The sequence below is a fragment of the Cryptomeria japonica genome, chromosome 3 (assembly GCF_030272615.1).
Source record: "Cryptomeria japonica chromosome 3, Sugi_1.0, whole genome shotgun sequence".
Lineage (NCBI taxonomy): Eukaryota > Viridiplantae > Streptophyta > Pinopsida > Cupressales > Cupressaceae > Cryptomeria > Cryptomeria japonica.
Window position 1 is genome coordinate 268,020,822 of NC_081407.1, and position 22,909 is coordinate 268,043,730.

The following is a 22,909-nucleotide window of genomic DNA, read 5'->3' on the forward strand; positions in this document are numbered from 1 at the left end:
TGTAAGAATGAAATAGTTTGAGCTATGTTATTGATAGTTGCTTGAGTGGATGGATTGGATTTGGACATATTGGATTGTGATGGAGGAGTAATATTATTGTTAGTAAGTGGAGATGGAGAATAAAGAGGGGGAACATTATGGTGTGCTGGTATAGGAGATGGTTGTGAAACAAATGGAAGACTCATGAAAGGAGGTATGTAAGAATATTGATTAATAGGATTTTCCCCATGACTAATATGTGTAGGATTAACATTTTTTGTGGAAATGGTCATGATAGAAGATGCAAATATAGGCACACTAGGCAATGATGTAGGCTTAGGAATGGAATGGTTAACTTGGCTAATGGGTTGAGAGTAACATAGGTCTTTTGCACAAATTTTGATTGGTATAATAGTGGTATCAATTATATGAGAAAGGCCATGCAACACATCCACACCTACCTTATCACGTTGAACCATTCTTTTAAATCCTTCAATCAAGGGATTGCCTCACTATCTTGGTATTGTCAACCCATCCAATGTTGAAGATTTGCAAACTCATTATCAATCTTCTCCAATTGGTCAATAGTAACCTGAGTTAGTGATTCATCCTCATCATGAAAAGTATGAGGGTAATGAATCTCCATGATGTGGGGTATGCCATGTGTGGGTTTAGAGGAAGCACTAACATTCACATGGAATAGGTTAGTGAATTGGGCTCCATATCCTTAGTATTTAAACCTTGCTAAGCCCCAAGTCTATAACTAATTCTCACCAGAATATTGGATGTAGGACTAAGGATATAAAAAATTATGCACAAAGAGGGAAATATTGAATTCAAAGTTTTGAAATGTAAACTATGATTAAAAAATGTATTTTCTTTGTAAAATAATTGATTAACCAATGAATTAAATAATGTGAATTATGATATTGAACACTAGATGCATCTAAATCTGAACATAATATGTCATAACAATCGAAACTGAGAATAGAATTGAAAGATTATGCAACCCACAAGTCAATTTTAGAAGAATAAATTAGGGTTTTATGAATTTAGTCTCTAAATTTATGTAACTCAATTGCATATATGATCTATGAGTGTAAATATTAATGTTGAAGCATACAAATTAGATCTGAGAATGAAAATAAAAAATAAGCATGAGGCATGTTGGGTTCACCAAAATGTTTTGGTTCAATGGAAAAATAGGGTTTCACCAATTAAGATAATAAAACCACTAATCTCACCAAATCAAGCAAACATTAATTAAGGGGGTAAATTCAATAAATCTAGCCACAATTCAATTAGGGAAAATGATTGAGATACTAATTAAATTTACTTATTTGTTGTCTCCCCTTTTATAGTCAAAATTGGATTTGAATTGTAAAGTTCTAAGATGAAAAATTGAAGTATTTGACCCAAAACACTAATAATATAGTGTTCCAAATTTAAGAAAAAAGCCAAAGATAGAGATTTGAGAAGACAAAGTGAATTAGATATTGTAGCTGAAAATCCGAGCAAGTGGGATGTTTTCTAAATCAAGGAAACGCACAAGATCCACTATAGAAAGATTTCCCAAAATTCTCAAGACTGAGGTGGTAGGTCGCCTTGGTCCTCCAATTTTCACTCTTATAAAAGTTGAACCTATTCGTTATCGTCTACTCTGTCGGAATCTTTGATTGCAGCACCTGAAAAATTTTCTACATAGAGAGAGAGAGAAAAAGGGTTGTGGATGGGGTTTGCATTGGGTCAAACCATAGTTTAGGAATTAACTTTGAAATTGAAATGAAAATAGAATTGAATTGCAACAAGATGCTTTCCTTTTGAGAGAAAGGCTAGATTAAAATTGAATGCTTGTAATTGAAGTTGATACCTCGATGAAGCTTGCTTGAATCCTCACACAAAGGTTTAGGATGTCATGTAGAATGTCTTAATGGAAGGTTGATCATGGATGGCATCTTTAATGCTTGAACTTGACTTAATCCCTCTTCTAATTCTTGACAAATGCTTGATTGCTTTCTCACTTGAATTTGCTAGAGTGTAATTGAGAGAGATATCCAACTTAGGCTTCATAGACATCATAGACTTCAAATGAGAGGGGTAGGCCTCCTTTTATACTTAATCATCCAAAAATTATTTGAATTTTTGGAGAAGGCTAACATAGGACCTAAATTCCCGCCAACTTGATGTTACCATTGATGGGACCAAATTTGGGTCCTGATTAGGAGGACCAGGGTAGTGGGGTGCCCAGGCCCTAGCACCTTGGTCCCGCTAACCAGGACTCAAATTTGAGTAGGAGACAAAAGGGGAGTTTGAAAATACAGATTTTAGGAAGGTGTGAGCAAAATCAAAGCAAACATCAGGCACTGAGAGATAGAATGCCAAGGTGAGGTCTAGGTGAGGAAAAAAGTGTATGCGGATATAATTTACGATGCTACAATAAGATTTTTTTATAAAATTTTAGAAGCCCTATCAAAAATCAACTTCACAAAATTTTAAAAGCCCTATCAAAAATCAACTTCACAAATCTTAGAGGGGGCAAAATCAAATTAGTTTTTGATCATCTACTTAGATAAGTGAAAAAAAGATCATTATGAATGAATATTATTTGATTTTAATCGTGGAAGTAATTAATTTTCATAGACCTAGTAGTTGTGAAGGGACTCACCAATATTTTAATTGTAAAATCAACTTTGTTATAATGGAAATTTACCATTGTTACAATTATAACATGTGGACAATAGACTTTTAATAATGTATATTAAAAAATTCCACATTTATTAAAGTTCACATTCTTTTCATATATCAAAATTGACAATTGAATATATTTTAAATATAAATCTTTAATTAAAAAACATGTTCTTATATACAAACCATATTTTGATTAAATCATTTTAATTTAAAGACATTCTTTTAATTCAATAAAAATTAAGCCAAGATCTAGAAACTAATTTACATGTACATGTGCTAAAAGCATTAAGGTTGTGAAAAGTAAAATTACATTATTGAAATCTACACACTTTCAATCTATAAAAATATCTTTATATGTTATATAAATGTATATAAAAAAAAAAACTACAAGTCCATATGTCTACATGTCATCTACTCCATAGATAAGGCAAGGCTTTATAGTCTCCACAAAGTCAATTAAGCTTTGAAAATGCTCCTCATTTCCTGATTTAATCTTGTACTCCAACTCCAATAACATTTCCCAAGTAATACATTTAACCTAGATGATTTAGGCAAGGCTTTATAGTCTCCACAAAGTCAATTAAGCTTTGAAAATGCTCCTCATTTCCTGATTTAATCTTGTACTCCAACTCCAATAACATTTCCCAAGTAATGCATTTAACCTAGATGATTTGATTCACTTAGGCATAGAAATAGAGGATGTAACATAGTTGATTTAAGATTAGGGTTACTATTAATTTGATAGTTAAGTCAATGAATCAAAACATAACCAATTTACAAAGCTAGGTTTTCTATTAATAACAAGAGCTGCAAGCAGCAAAGTTCCTGCCGAGCAATGGCCGGAACTGTAGTTGTTTGGTGTGGTGTAGCAGTAGGAAGATCAAAAAGATTTTTATTTTATAAATGCAACTATCAGAATCAATGGGGAAGATGGCAGATATCAGTATATGCAATATCTACTCAATACATATACACAAAATTTGTTTGATAAGAGCTGCACCTGTAGTATGGGCAATTTCCTTTTTTTAATATCAATACTCACATAGAAGGGACTCTATGCATGGATCTTAGCACTTCAATAGTAAAATCATCTTTTGAACTTATAGACATAGCCACAACACCATTGCGAATTTTTGGCACTTATAGACATAGCTACAACACCATTGCGAATTTTTGGTGCTCTGTGAGTCGTGTTCTTGATTCAAAACAGAATTTAACCAAAATGTAACCTAACAAATTTCTTGAAACAAAGAAACCTAAATTTATTTTGTGATTTTAAAGAAAGAGAATATCTTCCAAATGAAAGTCCTTTGTAAGAGGTAATTTTGATGCTTTATTAGAAGAGACCTGAAGAAACATGTTACTTACCATTAACAACACATAAAAAACATTTTTACTGTCACTTAGAATGTATGTGTATGCTTAGATCTCAATTTTAAAGCTTTCTATTTCAAGGCCTTACTTATTAATGTATATACAAACAAGTTCAAACGACACAGATTGTATAAAAGCATTCAATTAAATCACCCTCAGCTTTCAATTAATTTATGACTGTAAATGCTTATCAAAGTTTCAAAATGAATGATTCAAAATTTTAAATCACAATAAAATAATTTCACACATTAGATCACCACAATAAAAAGATTCAGATTTATACCACAATAAAAAGATTTCACAAATTTCATTTTATACCTCGGTTTTCCCACTTCTTGCAACGTTTATTCTATTTTTAAGAACTTTGGCAGCCTGCCTCTGCCAAAATGGGCACTTCAGGAACATGAAGGGGGATTATTTGTTGCAACTTCTTTAGTTGATTAATGAAAGCAAAATTGCTACATGAATTTAGCTCTGTTCTTGAATCAAACCTTCTGAATTGACAATTGGCTAACTGTAGCATAAATGACTTTCCCTTGAGGATGATAATGAATGCAAAATTCCTACACAAGTTTACCTCTATTCTTAAATTAAACCTTTTGAATTGACAATTGGCTAACTGTAGCATAAATACTTTTCCCTTGAGGATGATATATTTTTTTTTGCTTTTTTTAATCTAGATAGATCTCAAATTTTAGATCTACTTTAAGAGAGGTTTCACTGATTATTTCCCAAAGACTTCATAAGATTATTGATTATTGGGATTTAGTATAGTATTATAGAAACAATACATTGTAAAACCCATATGACTTCAGTTCTAATAATCATACCTTATAAATACTTATTCTTTTCGAAGTAGACATTTGAAGCACTTATTCGTTTCGAAGTAGACAATTGAAGCTGAGGAAATGCATGAATTGTGTGATTCTTTATGAAAGAAGAATAGGTTTATTTTCCAGGATTTACTCACCTCATCATAAAGATATGGAAATGGATAATAAAAAATCTTAGCTTCCTCAGCCATAAAATCTGGACCATCTTGCACAAAAATAGGGGAAATCATGCTCTGTAAGCTTTTGTACCAAGCAAGGCTTCTTTAGCTATTTCTCAAGTTCTTTGGGAAATATGATCATACCTGGGGGTAAGTAACAATTGAATTGGATGAGATGGCTACAGTTGCAAGCCCTTTCTGCATGACAAACAATTCAATAATTCGTTCACTAGATGGACACCCATAGACACATAAAGAAATATAATTGCATAGCACACATTTATGACCGGCTCTGGTCCAGTGCCAAGAGGTAAGATGGGTCAACAAAAGCCATGTTTCACACCCTAATATATGTGAGTCCTCAGCTTTAAAGTAGTCCCTATATTAATGCGGACTGGTCTATGGGGAAGAGGAGTTAAATTTCAATGTTGCAGGCATTATTGTTCCATAAACGATAAACTTGAAGCTAATTTTTTAGGTTAATTTGATGTATTAAACAGTTTCATAGAATTTTTTTATTATAAAAGAAAAAAATTAAATAACCTTATATATTGTTCAAAGATTTCTACTATTTAGGTTTTGTTATGATAACTCGGTTTGTTTTAAACCCAGCCCTACCAATCCACCAACAGCAGAAATATTGTAAAATATAATGTGGTTGGTTTATTAGTTATTGAGAAATATTGTACTGTGAGGAAATTTGCAAGTGTAATGATAGGTATGCCAATTCCTTGTTAAACATCAGGCCAATTTGACTTGGTAAGAGAAAAAATTTAAAAACACAAGTACACCCAAATCTTCAAATGAAAAGGAAAGAAACAACATACTCGGTCATAATCATTGGCAAGTTTTACAATGTCTCGCTTCAAGTGAATAACAAAAGGACAGTGATTACATATGAACATCACCTGCATGTTGAATAACATCAACAATTAGATATCAAAAATAGACTCGGATTTGGTAAAAAGGTTAGAAACATACCAGTAGAGTAGGGTATGCTTCGAAATCTTCCAATGTCCACACCTTTCCAGTCAAAGGCTCTGGAAGCTGCAAAAACCTGCTAACTAATAAAACAATTTCCACGTCCCCTTTTATTTCATTGCTTGTCCCAAACAATGAGTGAAAATTGCCTTGTCTAATTATAAACTCTGGCCCAAAACTGTCACATGGCAGCAAGAAAACGATGTCCCAACCATGAGATAAGTGTGATTGACAAACTATCCACCGCGCTTCAGCTCTGCGTTTTTGCTTTCATGCAACTGTTGTGGTACGCATGTGTAACTGGCAACACAGTAGTTGGGATGTATTACAAATCTATGCCCTTGAATGATTATCATTGTTCAAAAATTAGAATCTGGGAAGACAAGTGGACTTGTATGAAAGATCCAACTCCACGTCTAAACTCTAAAGTATGCAAAATGTTGAAGCAGAGCCAAGGCACGTGGACTGTTAAACAAATGTTGAAGCAGAGCCAATGCACGTGGTTGACAAGCTGCAAATTGATTGCCCACGTTGCACATGAAAGTGATTAATAAATACAACCAACATGAATGAACTAAAAATATTAAAACACTAACTTACTAATGCTGAGCTCTGCATCTGTAAACTTGCAGACTATTAATTCTGAGCACTGCAAATCCTGTCTTGGCAGCCTTTTCTTCGAGAATAGTGCGTTCTCTCCCATTGAGAAGCATGCAAGCCTCTTCAGACGTTTGCATACCGTGAACAATGCCAATGGTTAGATGCCACAAATTTTGTTTAAAACATTTTGTTTAAATAATATGCAAGTTGAACAACCTCACATTAAGCAAAGACAAAAATATTTGCAAATACTGATTTCTGATTTGCCCATTGCAATTGGATTAATCACCAGTTAACAAAAGAGGCCTCCCTCCGCATACCACCGTGAACAATGCCAATGGTTAGATGCCACAAATTTTGTTTAAAACATTTTGCTTAAATAATATGTAAGTTGAACAACCTCACATTAAGCAAAGACAAAAATATTTGCAAATACCGATTTCTGATTTGCCCATTGGATTAATCACCAGTTAACAAAAGAGGCCTCCGCTATAGTCCCTGCAGGCAGGAACTAATAATACTAAGTGACATAAGAAACTCCATTGGAATGTCACTTCTTTTGGCTTCTTTGCAAATTTATCCTTCCCATATGCAAATGATAGCAAATTATAGCCCACTTTGTGGGAGCTAAATTGATAAAGGTTTTCTTGGAATTAGAAAAAGTAAGCAGAGCAAAAGATGTAGTAATCGATTGTTTATGATTCACTATAGTCCTTAGACAATTTAAGCATTGGTCTTCATGTGGTTAGTTTGGTTAGTAGCTACTATTCAACTTATTTAGAAATTATTTGTGGCATTTGGTGGTTTTATGAATATTTAATTTTTCTACTTATTTAATTGGTCATCTTAAATTTGTATTAATAGTAAGTAAAAAATTGTGTAGTTAAAATTTGAAAAATAAAATTAGAGGCAAATATTAAAAATGAGGGAAAGAAATTTGTGTGGCCACATGACATTTTTGGTAGTATTCACTTGTTGCTTATTTCCAACCCCTTCTTTTCTCCATCATTTATTTTCAATTCCTAAACATAGTTGCTCCATTAAAATAGGGAAAAATTCCAAATTATCCTTTTCCCATAATTAACATTTTGATTGGGAACACTCTAACTACTCAAATTTAAGGAAAAAACGCCCTTAGGCAACTGCATTGGGACATGGGGTAAGACATAAAACCCTCAAGAACTTGGGATTAGCAATGATGGATGAAGAGCTTCAATTGATGTTTTTTTCTATTCGTACCATATTCAAGATTGAAACTTCTACTAATTAATTAACACCACGATGGACAAAAATGCTACAAATGGGATTTCTCATACTTCTTATAATTACCAGGACCCTATTTGATGTTCAAGAACCTTCTAAATTATTTGTGAAGCAAGTTTGCTTCATCATGATGGCCACCACGTTGAACTCGATGCTTTTACATTTTAGTTTTAACCTTTTGGCCTTCCAATGATTGTGATGGAGTCGATAATTATAAATAGTCTATGCATAAATCGATTGTTGCGATCTATGGGGCTTCAACTTCCATTAGGACTTCAATTTAAATCATTGAAAGTTTTTATGTACACGGGTTCTTCACATGCATATACAACTATAAAATGTGTTTTCATCTAATTAATTTTATATTTTTATATATGAATTCAATTTTGTGGATGGTGATGGATAAAAATTCTAAATTCAAGATTACTTACGCTGAAAGACATAATTATATTAATAGCAATTGATGGAATATAATGGTAGTGTGATAACAAATTATTAAAGAGATGATATATATTTTTTAAGTGACCCTTAAACAAATAAAAAATATTAATTTTAAAATAGTTTTATTCTAAAATAAAATAATTCTTTACTAAATAAAAAAATTAACGTATAAAATAATTCTTTATTAAAAAAAATCAACTCTTAAGTAAATAACACTATTTTTTTCTCATAGTTGTAAAGTAATAAAAATATCTCTTCAAATAAAATAAAATATTAAAATGAAATAAACAATAGAAAAAATATAAAAAATATATATAATTCTTAAAATAGAGAAAATAAAATAATTCTTTAGTAAATAAAAGTAGCATATCTATCTTTAGAAAAATTTATGTAAAAGACATCGATAAGAACCTTCACATTTCACATTTTTTTTTTAAAGATAAATATACTAATAATAAAATCAATAAACTTGCCTACGAACTTAAAATATAATGACAATATTGAACAAATTAAAGTGGAGGATCAAAGGGATTGGGGGAGGGGGCCGTCTATGATATAGTCAGTAGTCAAAGTGGCTATATGGGATGGAAATGGCTATCCAGCCCCTAGGATGCACCAATACATAAGTTACTCTAAGTTATGGTGTATGAGAGTAACTTATGCATTGGAGCATCCTAAAGACTGGATGACCATTTTCATAAGGGGTAGAGTTGGACTTGAAGAAAGGGTTGCTTTAGATAAGGGCCCCACCACTATAGATTGGTTGCTCACCTAATCTTCATACTAACTAGAAGATAACCCACTTGAGGCCATATGTCTTCTAGCCACTTCTATAAACCGCCTTTTGATAGAAAAACATGATTATTCATTTCATTCCATTAACTCGAGTTCTTCTCTCCCATTGCCTCGAGGGGGATTGACCGCGCTATTGATTCTTAGTTTACCCTCCCACACACCCCTCAATAGTAATAACACTTACCCTTGTTCTTAGAAGGGGAGAGGGTGAAGTGGAGTGAATATGGGCAAGGACGAGCTAAGCATAAGTGGTATTGATGGACAACCACTATCTCATAGGCTATCTTTAGCCTCGTGGATGTGAAATTTGTCTTCTTCTTCTTCTCAAAAGACTATATTCAAGTCATTCCGTACCCATAAGGTACATCCTACGCCAATGAGTTGCTAGGCAATTTTGCATTTTGCTCTCTTCCCTTCGCATCTCAATGTTCTTTATACTTCTCTTTAACATCAAATCTCCTACTTAGGAAACAACTATAATGGAATTTCTCATAAGAATGACTAGCTAATTTCCTATGATGAGACCTATTATGTTATAATGCACGAAGATCCACCCTTCACCACTGATTGTTGGAAAAGGGAGTCTAGGATGGCTGATTGACATAGAATGAATTAGTATTCAAGAACCAACAATACAATTCAACATTTCATGATGCACACGCCACCACCTTGCCTTCTCATCCCCACACACCCCATCCTTCCCAAGGCAATCCTCCATTCGATAAGCCTTCCTCAACTATCGGAGCTCGCCCAACTCTAGATTAGGGGGGAGGGGGTCTAACTTCTTACAGATTAACAACAATAAGTCTCTCCTCTCTGACATAGTCAACCTTGAACGTGGATTCAATTGATCGACTCGAGCTTTTGGTCAAATGGCAACATTCCACTCCTATCTTATTCTTTGATGTTGACTGTAACAACATGAAAACTTGGCTGAGATCCAATGACATCATGGGTAAAACCTACAACGATCAAAGTGTGGTAGACTATGTGATATGTTCTTAAAGCTCTATTATCAGGTTGTTGGAATTCAATGTTGATGCTTGTCCTTTGGGGTTGAATTCTAACCATATACCTCTCTTTTTCAAGTTTGGGATTCATACAAATGGCTCTCATGGAGAGCAGATCCAACAATTACACAAAAAGGTCCAAAAAAATGGTAGAATTCTTTTGAATCAAGAAAATTGTGAGCTCTTTGTTGCTGCCCTTGAGCAACAATTTTAGTTGGCAAAAAACATGGAAAGTTATGAAGACAACAAAGAAAAGTACAAGATTTGCAGTAGTAGGCTTATACCCTTAATCCTCAAACCTTTAAAAGCATGCAAGAGATCTTAGCCTATGAAGAGAGTTTCAAACACTTTCCTAACTAATCTATGGTACGACAAAGAGTGTAAATTCACTAAAAGATCATGCAAGGAAAATGAGGCAAACATAAAAATCAACAAAAAGTATAAAAAATTGATAAAAACTAAAAAAGAAAGTTAAATGACAACAAGAAGGAAGGAATTAATTTACTTGGAAAGCACAACCCCGAAGGTTTTTGGCGGGAACTACAACAAAAGAGAAAACAAATTGAAAATAGAATCACGGATACTCATTGGTTAGAATATTCAAAGATTTTATATGAGCAAACACATGAGAAAAGTCATCCTCCCACAATTGACAATACAATTGTGTTATTTTCAATGGAAGATATCAAACACAGTATAAAAATTTTAGCAAGCAGTAAAGATCGAGACATTAATGGGTTGCAGGCCAAATTTTTAAAATAAGGTATTGAGACTTTGGCTCCACACATCAAAAGAATTTTTAACACCGTTACTCTGAGCAACTTTCTATTAAAATGGACAACCAGTGTTGTTAATCCTCTTTTTAAAAGTGGGGACATCAATAACCCTTCCAATTATCGCACTATCATGGTCAATCATCTTCTTGGAAAACTATTTGGGAGCTTGGTGGAGTGTAGAATTAGTAGTTGGGCTGAAAAAGAAGGAAAAAGAGCAAAAGGGCAAGCTAGTTTTAGGTTAAGGCACTCTACCATTGACAATTGCATCACTCTTAGGCAATTCATCGAAAAGGTTTGGGACACCAAGGTGGAGAGGCTCTATGTTGCTTTGTTAAAAGCTTTTGACACTGTCCCTAGGGACAAGCTTTGGAATAGAATTGAAGAGCTTAGGATTCCAAACAAGTATAGAGCAACTGTCCATAAGCTTTATGAACAAGTCAGAGCAAAAACCAAAACCAAGGAAGGATTTTCTAAATGCTTTGGTAGCAATATTGGGGTCAAACAGGGGTGTCCTCTTTCCCCCACATTATTTGGTCTATATATTGATAAGTTGGAAGAGTGGTTAAGCAACACCATGGGAGAGGGTATTTAGTTAGTAGAATGTGTGGTGAAGCATCTTTTGTATGCGAATGATCTTATACTAATTGCAAAATCTGCTCATGGTTGGGATGCAAATAAACACTAGCAAAACCAAAGTCATGATCTTTTCTTTGAAGCGGAAAAAGCAGCCAGTTAACTTTATTTTTAAAGGAAACTCCCTAGAAATAGTGGAACAGTACAAGTACCTAGGAATTAATTTTCACAACAAGCTTAATTGGGAGACATGTAGAACAAAGAGGATCCAGGGGGGATGGAGAGCTTCTTACCTTCTTTTGAACAGTTGCAGTAAGGCCAAATTATAGGATTGGAAGACCAAGAAAACACTTTTTGGTTTATTAGTCATCTCAGTTGTCCTTTATGATTGTGAAATTTGGGGGAGCGGCATTTCAAACCACAAGTGGAGACAATTAGAAAGAATTAAAAAACACTTAATCGCTAGTAGCCTCAAAGTCAAATCAACGGTTCCCTATGAGATCCTTTTATTTGAGGTTGGTATGTTCCCAACAAAAGCTTCAATAATAATTCATTTGTTAAGTTACTTGAAAAAGGTTGAAAACATGGATGAACATCAATGGCCCAAAATAGTTACTATGGAGGAGTTAAAACGCAAGAAGAAGACATGGAGAAAGCAAAATGACAAGTGGATGAACAAATGGTACATTCATTGGCAAGATTGCTCTAATTCAAATGAGGAGATAAAAATTTGGGTATTGGAAAAATTTAGGACTGTCATGTGGACAAAACAGAATGGCCAGAAGAAGACACACTATGTTAAAGAATTCAATCCCATGTGGACACATGATGAAAAAGATTATTTAAGGGCTGAAATCAAATAAAAGGCTAGAATCTTAATTGCTCAGTTGAGGACCGTGTCACATCATCTTCTATGTGAAAAAGGTAGATGGATAACTCCCAAAGAAGAGTGGGAAGAAATGACTTGTATCTTTTGTGATAAAGGAACAATGGAAACCGATTGGCACTTTATCATGGAGTGTGTAGCTTACAAGGATGTTCGTAAGCAATTTGAAAACAACTCGAAGGTAGACAATTTCGAGTAGACAATCTGGGCAAGTTGTTTGAGGAAGTAAGGCTTCACAAAACTACGACTTTCTTAACCAAGATTCATGAAAAAAGAGTTGACATTGAGAGAAATCTGAATTAGTGTTGTTTTGGAGCTCTTGGTCCCTTAGACTATTTGGTCTTGTGGGTGCTATTAAAATCCCTTCATTCATTCATTCAACATGAAGTAGGCGAATCATGAGAAAAAGAGTTGAGAATGACATGACGCTTTCAATGGGATCAGGTTGATGGACTGAAGAAGAATAAACTACTCGATGTTTGGTATAGATGTGGGAAGAAAATTGATCTACCAAGACAAAAAGGAACTATGAGAGGGAGACGAAAGAAAGGGAAGCTCGAGATAAATTGGCATTGGTCTCTTGCAAACCTCAATCCGACTAACTACTTTATCTTCCACCCACCCAAGCAAGGGGTATAGTGCCTTTTACGTGATCCATTTGAAGCAATTCTCTATGCCCGACACCCCAAGCAAGCCATAAGGACCAAAGGGGTTGGTAGAGTAAAGCCTATAGTTGCATGCAAACCCAGTCCATGATTGGTAGTATATAAGATTGACTCAATTTATTGCTTCTATACCAACCAAAGGTAGATTGAATCGTGTAGAATGCCATCTTGCATGTAGACTAATTATGATGAACTTCACTATGTCTTCAATATTATCCTAATACCTAATCTTCCATAATGCAAGCCAAGGTCCATATCTCTAATGAAATGAAATGGACAAAAGTTTCTCTCTGAGGTTAGAAAATTGATTGCAAAAAGAGGAATAAATAAAAGGATGGCAGAATTTGATACATAATACATGATCAATTTTAAATAAATTAAATCTTATTGATCTTAAAAGATCATTATGCATTTTTTATATCACATAGCATGCAATATCAATCAAAATGCTAAGTGTTTGCAATAGGATTGTGCCAATTAAAACTTATTCCAGCATTGATATTGATAGAGCAAACACACAAAATATTAGGCCATTGTTGTACATATAAAATGCCATATTATTTCTTTTAAGGTTCACTCATTTATTTTGCATTGCAATGGCTTATAAAATCTTGTTTTCACATCACAACTACTTTATGTAATCTTCATATGAAAAATTCCAATAATATACTACCATTAAACTAACACCTATTTATTTATTTGTAACCTATATACTATACAGTGTACTATAAACTTCAACAAAAAGGGGGCACAAAAAGGATTTATATCAGGGAAGTGAAAAATCTATCATTCTTTCCCTCGAGACTCCAAAGCAAAGATGTTTGGAAAATTGATCAGATCACACAACCATAGTGTGTAGACTCAAAGCTGGCAATTTTTTTTGCTTGGTGATTAACTCACTAGAGGCTTGTGTGCCAAGTCCCACAGAGAAACTTGGGATCTGAAAATTGTGATTTCTGTTTACAGGCTCCATCACTGAAAAACAATTTCCAAAACATTGATAAAACCCCGATTTTTTTGTATTTTTAAATCATTTTTGTCTTCAACGATGAGCAACTTGATGGGGAAAATTGATTGTCCACTGACAAAGGATTTATTAAAGGATTGTTAAACGTGATAGCATTATGGCCACATGCCATTCATAATGTTATTGCATTTAACCAACTGTTGATAAATCCCCTTTAGTCACTCAACAATGGAATAACACCACTGAAATACTAACTGCTGAAGATGAAATATGATAAAACACATGAAAACACTTAATCAAGGTTCTGCAAATGTTTTTTTGGTAGCCGAAGGAAAACTCACTCTCTACATGATTCTATGCAGAAGTATCTAGTGTGTTACTCACCAGACAAAAATTCGTTTGTTTGCCAACAACTCCTTAAGTTTCCAGCTCTGCTTTGTACGATTTTTATTGTCAAACGCTGACATAAGAGCCACACGGGACAAGGAACCAACAATCATAAATGCATTATTTCAAACGACATTTAACCAACTCTTATTCATCTATTGTAAGACATGGAGCTATCCCAACAAGTTTCATAGGATTGGGACAGTGAAGTGATTGTCAATTGGTTAGTTTATACTTTCAAAGCACACATTTTTGGGTCAAAATCATTTAAAGATGATCATTGAGTATAGCTTCCATCTTATTAACATAATGGTTAATTGGTTATATGCATATTGGAATTCATCTGAGACTAAAAAATTCAACAAAAAAAATCTTCCTAAGAACTTTGACAAAAATGTCATTCCCCTCAAATCAAATACGCCTAAAACATATGCATCTTGGAATTGCTTTTATGACTAAAATTCTCATATGATGTCATAGACCATAAGTAAAAAGAGAACGTATGTTATGATTCAACATTTTATCACTTAAGAAAGGGTACACATGTAAGTAGTCCATGTTAGGGCCTACTCAGACATATAGGAACTTGTGAACACAATGTGAACTTCATGGCTCCAAGATATAATGATAAAAAAATCCTCACCTACATACATGTTCAAAAGGTTTGAGTCGAAATTATGGCGCTAGAATAAGGGGCAAGTGTCCCTAGGATAATAGATACATACAAAAAAGTACCAGAGGTCTAGAACAGAAATCCAATGGTTTACAAAGTACCAGAACAGAAAAAAAAGGTTGCATTACAAATCTGGCAATTTGGCATGAAATATCTCCCCTGGTCATCAATATTTTGTAGGCATTGAAAAACAACAATGGTTATCAAGATCTTACAAATTGCAAACACTTTTTCTTAACTGAAATTGCTAAAATTGATTCATAATCTTGAATGAAACAAATTATACACACAAATAAATTTAAAAACAATGAAATTATAACTCTATTCCAGCCTACATAGTACATGGTTATCTTTTTTGGCTTAAAGATGTGAACATCAAAGAATGTACCTTAATTAAAAAATTATGGAAAGTTTGTATTACTAGCAAAAACAAACAGTCAATAATTACTTGCATCTTGTGCAGCATTCATAAAATCATATGTTGGCTGACCCTCATCCCCAGCACCAACATGGTAAGAAGTAATAACACCTTAAAGCCACAAAAAATATAATCAAGTTTTTGAGCCAGACGAAATTACCAGCATGAATGCCAGAAACACCTGTTGAACGTGACTGCTCATTAACTCAATCTCCTTCAATCTCTAATAGAAATTACTTCCATAGGGTGCTAGACATTTAAATTTTATCAAACTTGAAAAGAAATTTGAAACAAGACCATCAGAACCAATTGTAAGAATGATAAAACTAGAAAGGAATTCTAGTACGAAACCATCCGAGCCAATGACAAGATTAGTAAATGAACTTATTATGGAAACAGAAGATCAAAGCTCTTACAACTTATTGCACTCCTAGCAATAAGAAGTTATGATTAGTATATCAACTATTACAAATTCACACTGTTCCTGACTAAATGTACAATGTTCACATGCAGAAATTGTTTGTATAAAACAGATGAACATGCTACAAAGACTAGGGATGAGCTGCATTAATAATAGTAGGCAGACATGATTTCCGAGCCAAGCAAACATTAGATGACCAATGTAAACAATACCACCTGATCCCTTCTAGATGGATCTTCCCTGCCATCCTTAGTTTCTAAAGAGGAGTGTACCATATGGAACAGTGCTGATGAAGATCTATTATTTCTTTCCCATATCTTCTGGCCGAGCAAAGAAGTGACAAACATCAGCTACTCAAACCATCTCACTGTGTTTTTATTAACAGGGCTGCAAAGGGGTGTAACAAACTACTTAAAAATGTGTAGTTGCTACAGCTGAACTCAATACGGCAGTATCTCTTGTAAACTAAAAGATAGTGTCAACGGTAAGCTTTCTTCTGGATGGGCTTTTTTCAACAACTTGTTTTTGTAAATCCATAAATTTGGAACCCTTGTTTGCAAACAGACGTCGCAAGTTGAAAACAGAAAGCTCGCTAAAGCTTGCTACAGCAAGATCTGCTTGGACTAATTCATATCTGTGCACATAAAGGCAAAAAGTTTATTTTTCAATCAGAGTTATCCTTCTGGTAATCTTCCACCCCAACTTAAGGTAGACGTAATGAATACTTCAATGGAGATAGATCAATACTATGCCAGCATAACATGCACTCGCTATAACTTCAGAATTATAGGAACCTTGATTTATTCTCGAAGAAATGCACACATGTATGAATGTGCGCACAAATATTCCAATTCTGAACACAATTAATGCAATGGTAAAAACAAGAAACTTTTACTTACGCTGGATGAGAACCAATCAAAGCCACTGCCACCATTGTGCAGTTGTGTGCAGCTGTGATGCCTCTAGGATCATCTTCAAAAACAACACATTTGGAAGGTGGTCGTTCCAACTAAAAAATATTATGAAAAAAAATACATCAAGAGCCAGCATTTAAATTTTTCCAAAATAACATTTCAATGACAATTGTTTTTCTAAATATAACCAAAAAGTCAAAAGAATATTGAAATCGACATTTTCTCTTTAGTCCCAGAAATTAGAATGCGGCTATTTTAGTACATATCTTGGAAAAGGATCAAGGCACCAGACAACAAAAATTCACCAATTTAAATAGTTTAGGTAATATCTCAGCAATTTATTCTCATCTTACCTTTACAGCAGCAGAAAGAAATCTCTGTGCAATGGACTCCATTCCATCTTCATCTGCCACGATAGCCTGCACAACGACAAAATAAAAAGAAAAGCAGTTGTTGAATATTTCTGCATTAGGCAGTATCAACTTTTTAAGTATATAACAAGTTCCATCTAGTACAATAATGCCATGTGATTCAACAAATGATAATATTTGCAAATTCATGCAGCTTGATATGTGACAGACACCTTTAATATAAATTTTGTTGGCATTGAGTTGGCTTAATGGTGAAGCTTGTGTACTCTAATGTGGTGGTAAAGTTTCAAATCCAGAAGGGTTTAGAATCATTCACCTCATTTGAATAATATAAAAGGTAAGTGGAAAGACAATCCCCTAGTGGAATGCTCACATTAGGAGACGTCTCATATACCAAATTTGTGTTTTGCTTGGTGGCAACCTTAAAAACTACCTTCACATTTAATTTACCTATTATAAACTTGCGGTAACACTTTCTATGATAACCTGGGCGTAATTCATAAAGGTGCAACATGAAGTGACCATGCAATTGGTTTCAATGAGAGATGTATGAAGGACATGAGTGTGTCCTGAACATATTTGAGATTCAGAAACGAATTGGTCAGGGTGCTATTGTATGTAGCATACAAGTATTGTATATTATGTATTACATTTTTAATAGTTATTTTCTTATAGAAGTCAAACTAAATGAGCAGAATAAGAAATCTGATCTATACAAAATTGCAATGTTTGTCAAAATTCTCAATTTTGTAAATAGTACCTTTTCTGAGTAAGTACTACGAGGGATGTGATTTTAACAAGTGTTTCCGGAGAAAGATTCAATGAGTGTATATTTTCACATCCAAAGCTAGAAACACAAAGTGCTTTCGGGATACAGAGTTATATATGTACATGCCAACACAAGAATGTCTGTAGACTTATTCCCATATAAATGCTTATTGGATGTGGCCTCAAGAATTAAAATCATGAAAGAAAACTTTTACTTTTTCTGGATCATAAAACTAGTAACCTGAAAATAATTACGGAGTCCCATTCTTTCAAGAGCTGCAACTATGCTTTGACGATCCAAGGAAGATGTAATTGCACATGGCACACCAGCTGTATAGAGAGCTTCCAACCAGTCTTTCAATCCCTCCATTGGTGCTTGTAACTGACTAACCAATCAATACCAAATAAAACTTCAATTTGTCAGATGCCAAATAACCCAGCTAGTTTTTAATCGAAGACATTACAATTGTGGAAAAACCAAAAAGCAAGAGTACGACTCTGGATAATTCTTCATAGAATATTTCTGATAGCCGCAGCTTCAACCTCTCCACTTCATCTCTTGCTTTTTCCCAGAAAAGGACCTGAAATTTTAGAAATGATGTATTCGTTCAAGAATATTCTACTCAATAAACAATTTTTTAAAAACTACATACACATCTCAAGTGTAATATCCCCAATCTAGATTTTTCTTATCTCATTTTTTGTAATTTTTTATTTTTATTTTGGGAACCAAAATGAAAATATAATTACAAACTAAACCGAAAATAATGTGCTGATCAGAATAAAAAATGGCTGAGAATAATACCACAAACCCTTAAAATGCTGAAAAGGCAGATCTGAATTATATAGACGAATATATCATATGTAGTTGCTGTCCATGACTGATTATAACCATAGTTATGCCAATATTAGGATCCAACTGCAAATTTGAAAGCCTCTAGACCGATTTTACTTACAAAATGATGATCACAGATGCTGATATCAAATTTGGAAACAAATTCCTGAATAGAAACAATATTTGCCACTCACAAGACCTCCTGAGGATGTATGGCTGGCAGACCTCGCTAGTTCCCGACCTGTACTCCACTAAAGTGGTAAGGCTGCTGATTGGAGAGCTATACAGTCACTACAGGTGAAAGCATATGGGTTGGCAGCTAGGAAAGTGACCAAACAGTGATTAAAATCATGTCTAAACCCCCCACCCCCCCTTGCTGGTGCTAAACAGTAATCCCCTGAAATTTCTGGTTGGTGTACAATTTCTGCCCTAAACTTGTACAGTTGCTCTAGAATAAACTCTCAAGTCTCAAATGGTACAGAATATCTGAAAATACAAGCGCCCCAAAGAAAATGAAAAATTTTTAAATTGGCAACAATGAATGTAGACGAGGTTTCTCATCCCTAAATCCAGAAATAAAAATCCAAGAGGGTTTTCCTCCTCCAAGGCCTTCAAACAGCTAAGGGTTTTCAAAGTTCTTACTTGGTTGAAAGATGAACATTGTAGTTAATGTACAATGCCTATCAGTAATGTATTGATAATATGGTTTATCTATCTATGTATTAATTGTTTGTTGGCTTCAAGTAGTTATAACTTATATGAGTTAGTTAAGAAGAATTGTTATTCTTCTTGGCAATTGTTGAGGCCTTTGAAAAGATTTTATGTTGTCAAGAAAAGTAGTATGATCTAGTTGAATTGAACTTAATCCTTGGCTGACCATCTATGGTTTAATTCAATAATAAGTAATAACTTCATGTAGAAATAAAGACATGTTTTTACTACTCTATTTGGTACACTATTAATTATGTTCATTATTTTAAGTATTCAATTTATCAAATAGAAGTGTAAACATGAGCATCACTGCCATAAAGAAATCAGATTAGATTTGAGAGATTCATGCCCTTAGACCCCAATAATGGAAGGACGACTCCACAAGGTGGTCATGACCAAGAGATCAAGTGATTTTTAGGGATTACAGAACAAAGATAATGGAGAAGAATACGAGAAATAATCGAACCCCTAGAATACAAGTTCAAAGTCGGAGCTGTAGTCAGAGAAACAAAAACATTTTCACTACAAGACAATGTGCTAAGGGAGAGTGGGAGGAGATAGCAAAGCACTTACCACTACCCAACAAAGTGTGGGTCAACCTTTCTGACTAAGTGGAAAAGTCAAGACAACCTAGTCTACAAGAGCAACCTCCGGGGCATCAAGAGTTTGTCAACTAAAGGAGCAGAAGTTGAGTCAAGGGTGTCTAAAACAAAATCTGAAGGCAAAATGCGTGCAAAACACCAAAGCTGAGGGAAAAGTAGAGGATTCCTACATGGCTGAGAGTGTGAGAGAAGCACTAGTAACATCTAAATGAAAAATCAGAGAATTCCAAGGCCAACTTTTCTAGAATTTGTCCATTACCCATTAGTGTGAGCACTAAAAAGTATGAATTATGCCCCTAGGGCTTCTATATGTAAAGTCATCATCCTACGACATTTTAAGACCATTGAATGATCATGAATTAGAGGTCACAAACGCATTGAAGACCACATCTCTTGTAGGTAGTCAGTTGTCAATCATACTTTGTTAGCATCAGCAGCAATCAATCTCTCAAAAATCAACAAGCAGCATCCATTGCGCAATTTTAAATACATCTCCAAAACATTCAGCTGTTGGGTTCAATCAGACTTCAACAACAATGAGCTATCAGCTCAACAGCATTCATTTCCACCTCACATCAACATCTATTATAACCTCTTATCACTTTTAATTTTATTGTTAACTCAGTCTTTAGGCTTGATCAAGGCACAAGGAAGCCTTACACTTCGATTCTGGCATCGTAAGCCCCTGGTGCTCCTTATCATTGCTGCTTATTTCCTTACCAAGATATACACCAGGTGAACAATAGATATTGAAGATAAATTTCACACAAAATGGAATCATTGAAATCATGATGTAATTGTGCCCTAGGATATAGGATCACTGTTGCAATTGCATCCTAGACACTCAATGTCTCCGATTTCAGTCATGTTTTCTCTCTGATCCAACATTCAATTTTCAATTTCAAATCTTTGGCATCAGTCTTCTATCACATTAGTTGAAGTTCACATTGTGTCAATTTTAAGGTACAGTACACACAAAGTTAAACACACCTCACTTCTATTTTTAGCATAGTTCCACAGTTTCCTAACGGGGGGATGTAGGGATGGGTTTCGGGGACCGAAGGACCAAGGGCCTAAATTTGGAGATGGTGAGTGGACAGTGGGGGGACGGCGGCAGAGTAGTGGTGGGGGGGGGGGGGGTGGTGCTGATATTAAAATAGAGGTGAATTGAAATCTTCAAGGAAAAATATGCAATATAACATCTCTGTGAGTGCCCCATGAAAGGCCAACTAGTTTTCACAAGGTTAAAGGTTGCAATCAGTGTGTAATAGAATGTGCCATATAGCATGCGACCCAGTGGTGTCCCTGACAGAGGTGGCAGAGGTGGTGGTGCTGTGGGGGGGCATTTCCCCCAAGTCCCCAAGTCTCAAAAACGTCTCCTTATAGGGAATACGGATTTTTTTGGGGGGATGCGCCCCTGTGGAACACTGAATTTTTTAGAACATGTTTATGTACAGATTTAGTTAGCTTACTTCAGTCACCTAATCAGACTCAGCTCTTATATCTGTATTATAACTTGCATTTAACTGATTTTATTCATTTAACATCTCTAGATATTTGACGAGTTGTTTTATTCTCTTCGAACAAATATTTAATATTTCATGTATATAGTTAAATAATATAATAGATAATTATAATTACATAGTTATAATGATTATATATTTAATTAAAAATCTAAGGGAAACAACATAACGGTCAGTTTTCAATTCTTTTTGAGTGGGAACCCAAGAAATCATGGCATTCCAGGTTTATTTGTCCTCATCAAACATCCACTCATGGATCTTCTAAAAAGTTATCACATCCAGATACAGGCACAAATAATGTTCCGCTTAGACATGGTAGGAGCAGGAGAATTTGATTTGTGTCAGATTCTAAAGGCAAGGATCATAGTTTCCTCAGAGTGATGGGTGAAACTCCTTCAGTTCTGCTTTCTTTTGAATGGTGCAGTCATGGGTTTTTGCTCCTCCCATAATTTGTCTTAAGGCAAGATTCTTGCTTTATCCAAGAAACTCTCCAAGAAGGTAATTTAGAATTTTAGATCACCTACCTAAGACATCCTTTTGTTGTAATATGTAATCTCTTGAAGACCCACAGAAGCTATAATGTTCTTCCCCTCTATTTTGTGATGGGTATCAAGTTGGGCTTCTACTATCATTTGTGGTGGTTTTCCCTCCCTGATGAAAGATATCTTGATTAGATTAGATAGGCTTTACCTAGAATACTGGTCAAAAATTGTTTTGGAAAGTATAGGCAAGTAACCACTAAGTGCCAAAAAATCACAAATTTCTTTGTGAAACGAGTTTTTCCCACGTTTACTCACCAAAGAAACTCAGTGAGTTTGACAAAAAAACTCAACAAGCACATAAAAAAGGGAAAACAATTTAAAAATGCTAAAAAATACAATTTTTTTTGCATAAAAATCATGATTTTGCCCTATAAATGTATGAATATAGCACTCAGAGAGCAAATATTCTTCAAAAAAATATGCTAATTGCCTAATTTCTCCCTAATGTGATAAAATTATGAAATGGAGTGCAACACAACATTTTGTGAGGTTTCAAAGGTCTTAATTTGGGCTTGGCAGTGTTGACGTGTTTTTTATGACTACGTCGAACATAGAATAAAGTACCAACAATCACCTTACTCTCTCTTGAACAAAGTTAGTCCGTATGATAAGATTGCACAAAAAGTTCAAATGGCTAACTCCAAGGTTCCTTCAATGCATGGACGTGACTCAGTTGATTGATGGGTTTGCTGTTAACCCAAGGGGCCTTACGTATTCACTTGAAGAGGATAACAAACTTATGCGAGTTCAAGGAT

At 34.5% G+C, this 22,909-nt stretch overlaps 2 protein-coding genes across 6 annotated transcripts in view; both read right to left on the reverse strand.

Annotated features, from left to right (window-relative positions):
- Positions 1-3,887: 3,887 nt before the first annotated feature.
- LOC131053320 (uncharacterized) lies at positions 3,888-6,283 on the reverse strand (the record flags this gene model as incomplete). The annotated part of the gene is made up of 4 exons (XM_057987899.2): positions 3,888-5,079; positions 5,177-5,230; positions 5,860-5,940; positions 6,014-6,283. Coding segments are annotated over 4 exons (477 nt in total), but the record flags the coding sequence as incomplete, so codon positions are not given.
- A 9,555-nt stretch (positions 6,284-15,838) lies between these two features.
- The window catches only part of LOC131053313 (5-amino-6-(5-phospho-D-ribitylamino)uracil phosphatase, chloroplastic), an 80,948-nt gene continuing 73,877 nt past the window's right edge, over positions 15,839-22,909 (reverse strand). For all 5 annotated transcript variants that reach the window (XM_057987892.2, XM_057987891.2, XM_057987890.2 and 2 more), the window contains 5 exons: positions 18,439-18,522; positions 18,183-18,323; positions 17,156-17,221; positions 16,788-16,897; positions 15,839-16,522 (listed from right to left, as the gene is read on the reverse strand). In XM_057987892.2, the coding sequence (XP_057843875.1) occupies positions 16,354-16,522; positions 16,788-16,897; positions 17,156-17,221; positions 18,183-18,323; positions 18,439-18,522 (570 nt within the window). In that variant the 3' untranslated portion in view covers positions 15,839-16,353. The remainder of the gene's footprint in view (positions 16,523-16,787; positions 16,898-17,155; positions 17,222-18,182; positions 18,324-18,438; positions 18,523-22,909) is intronic.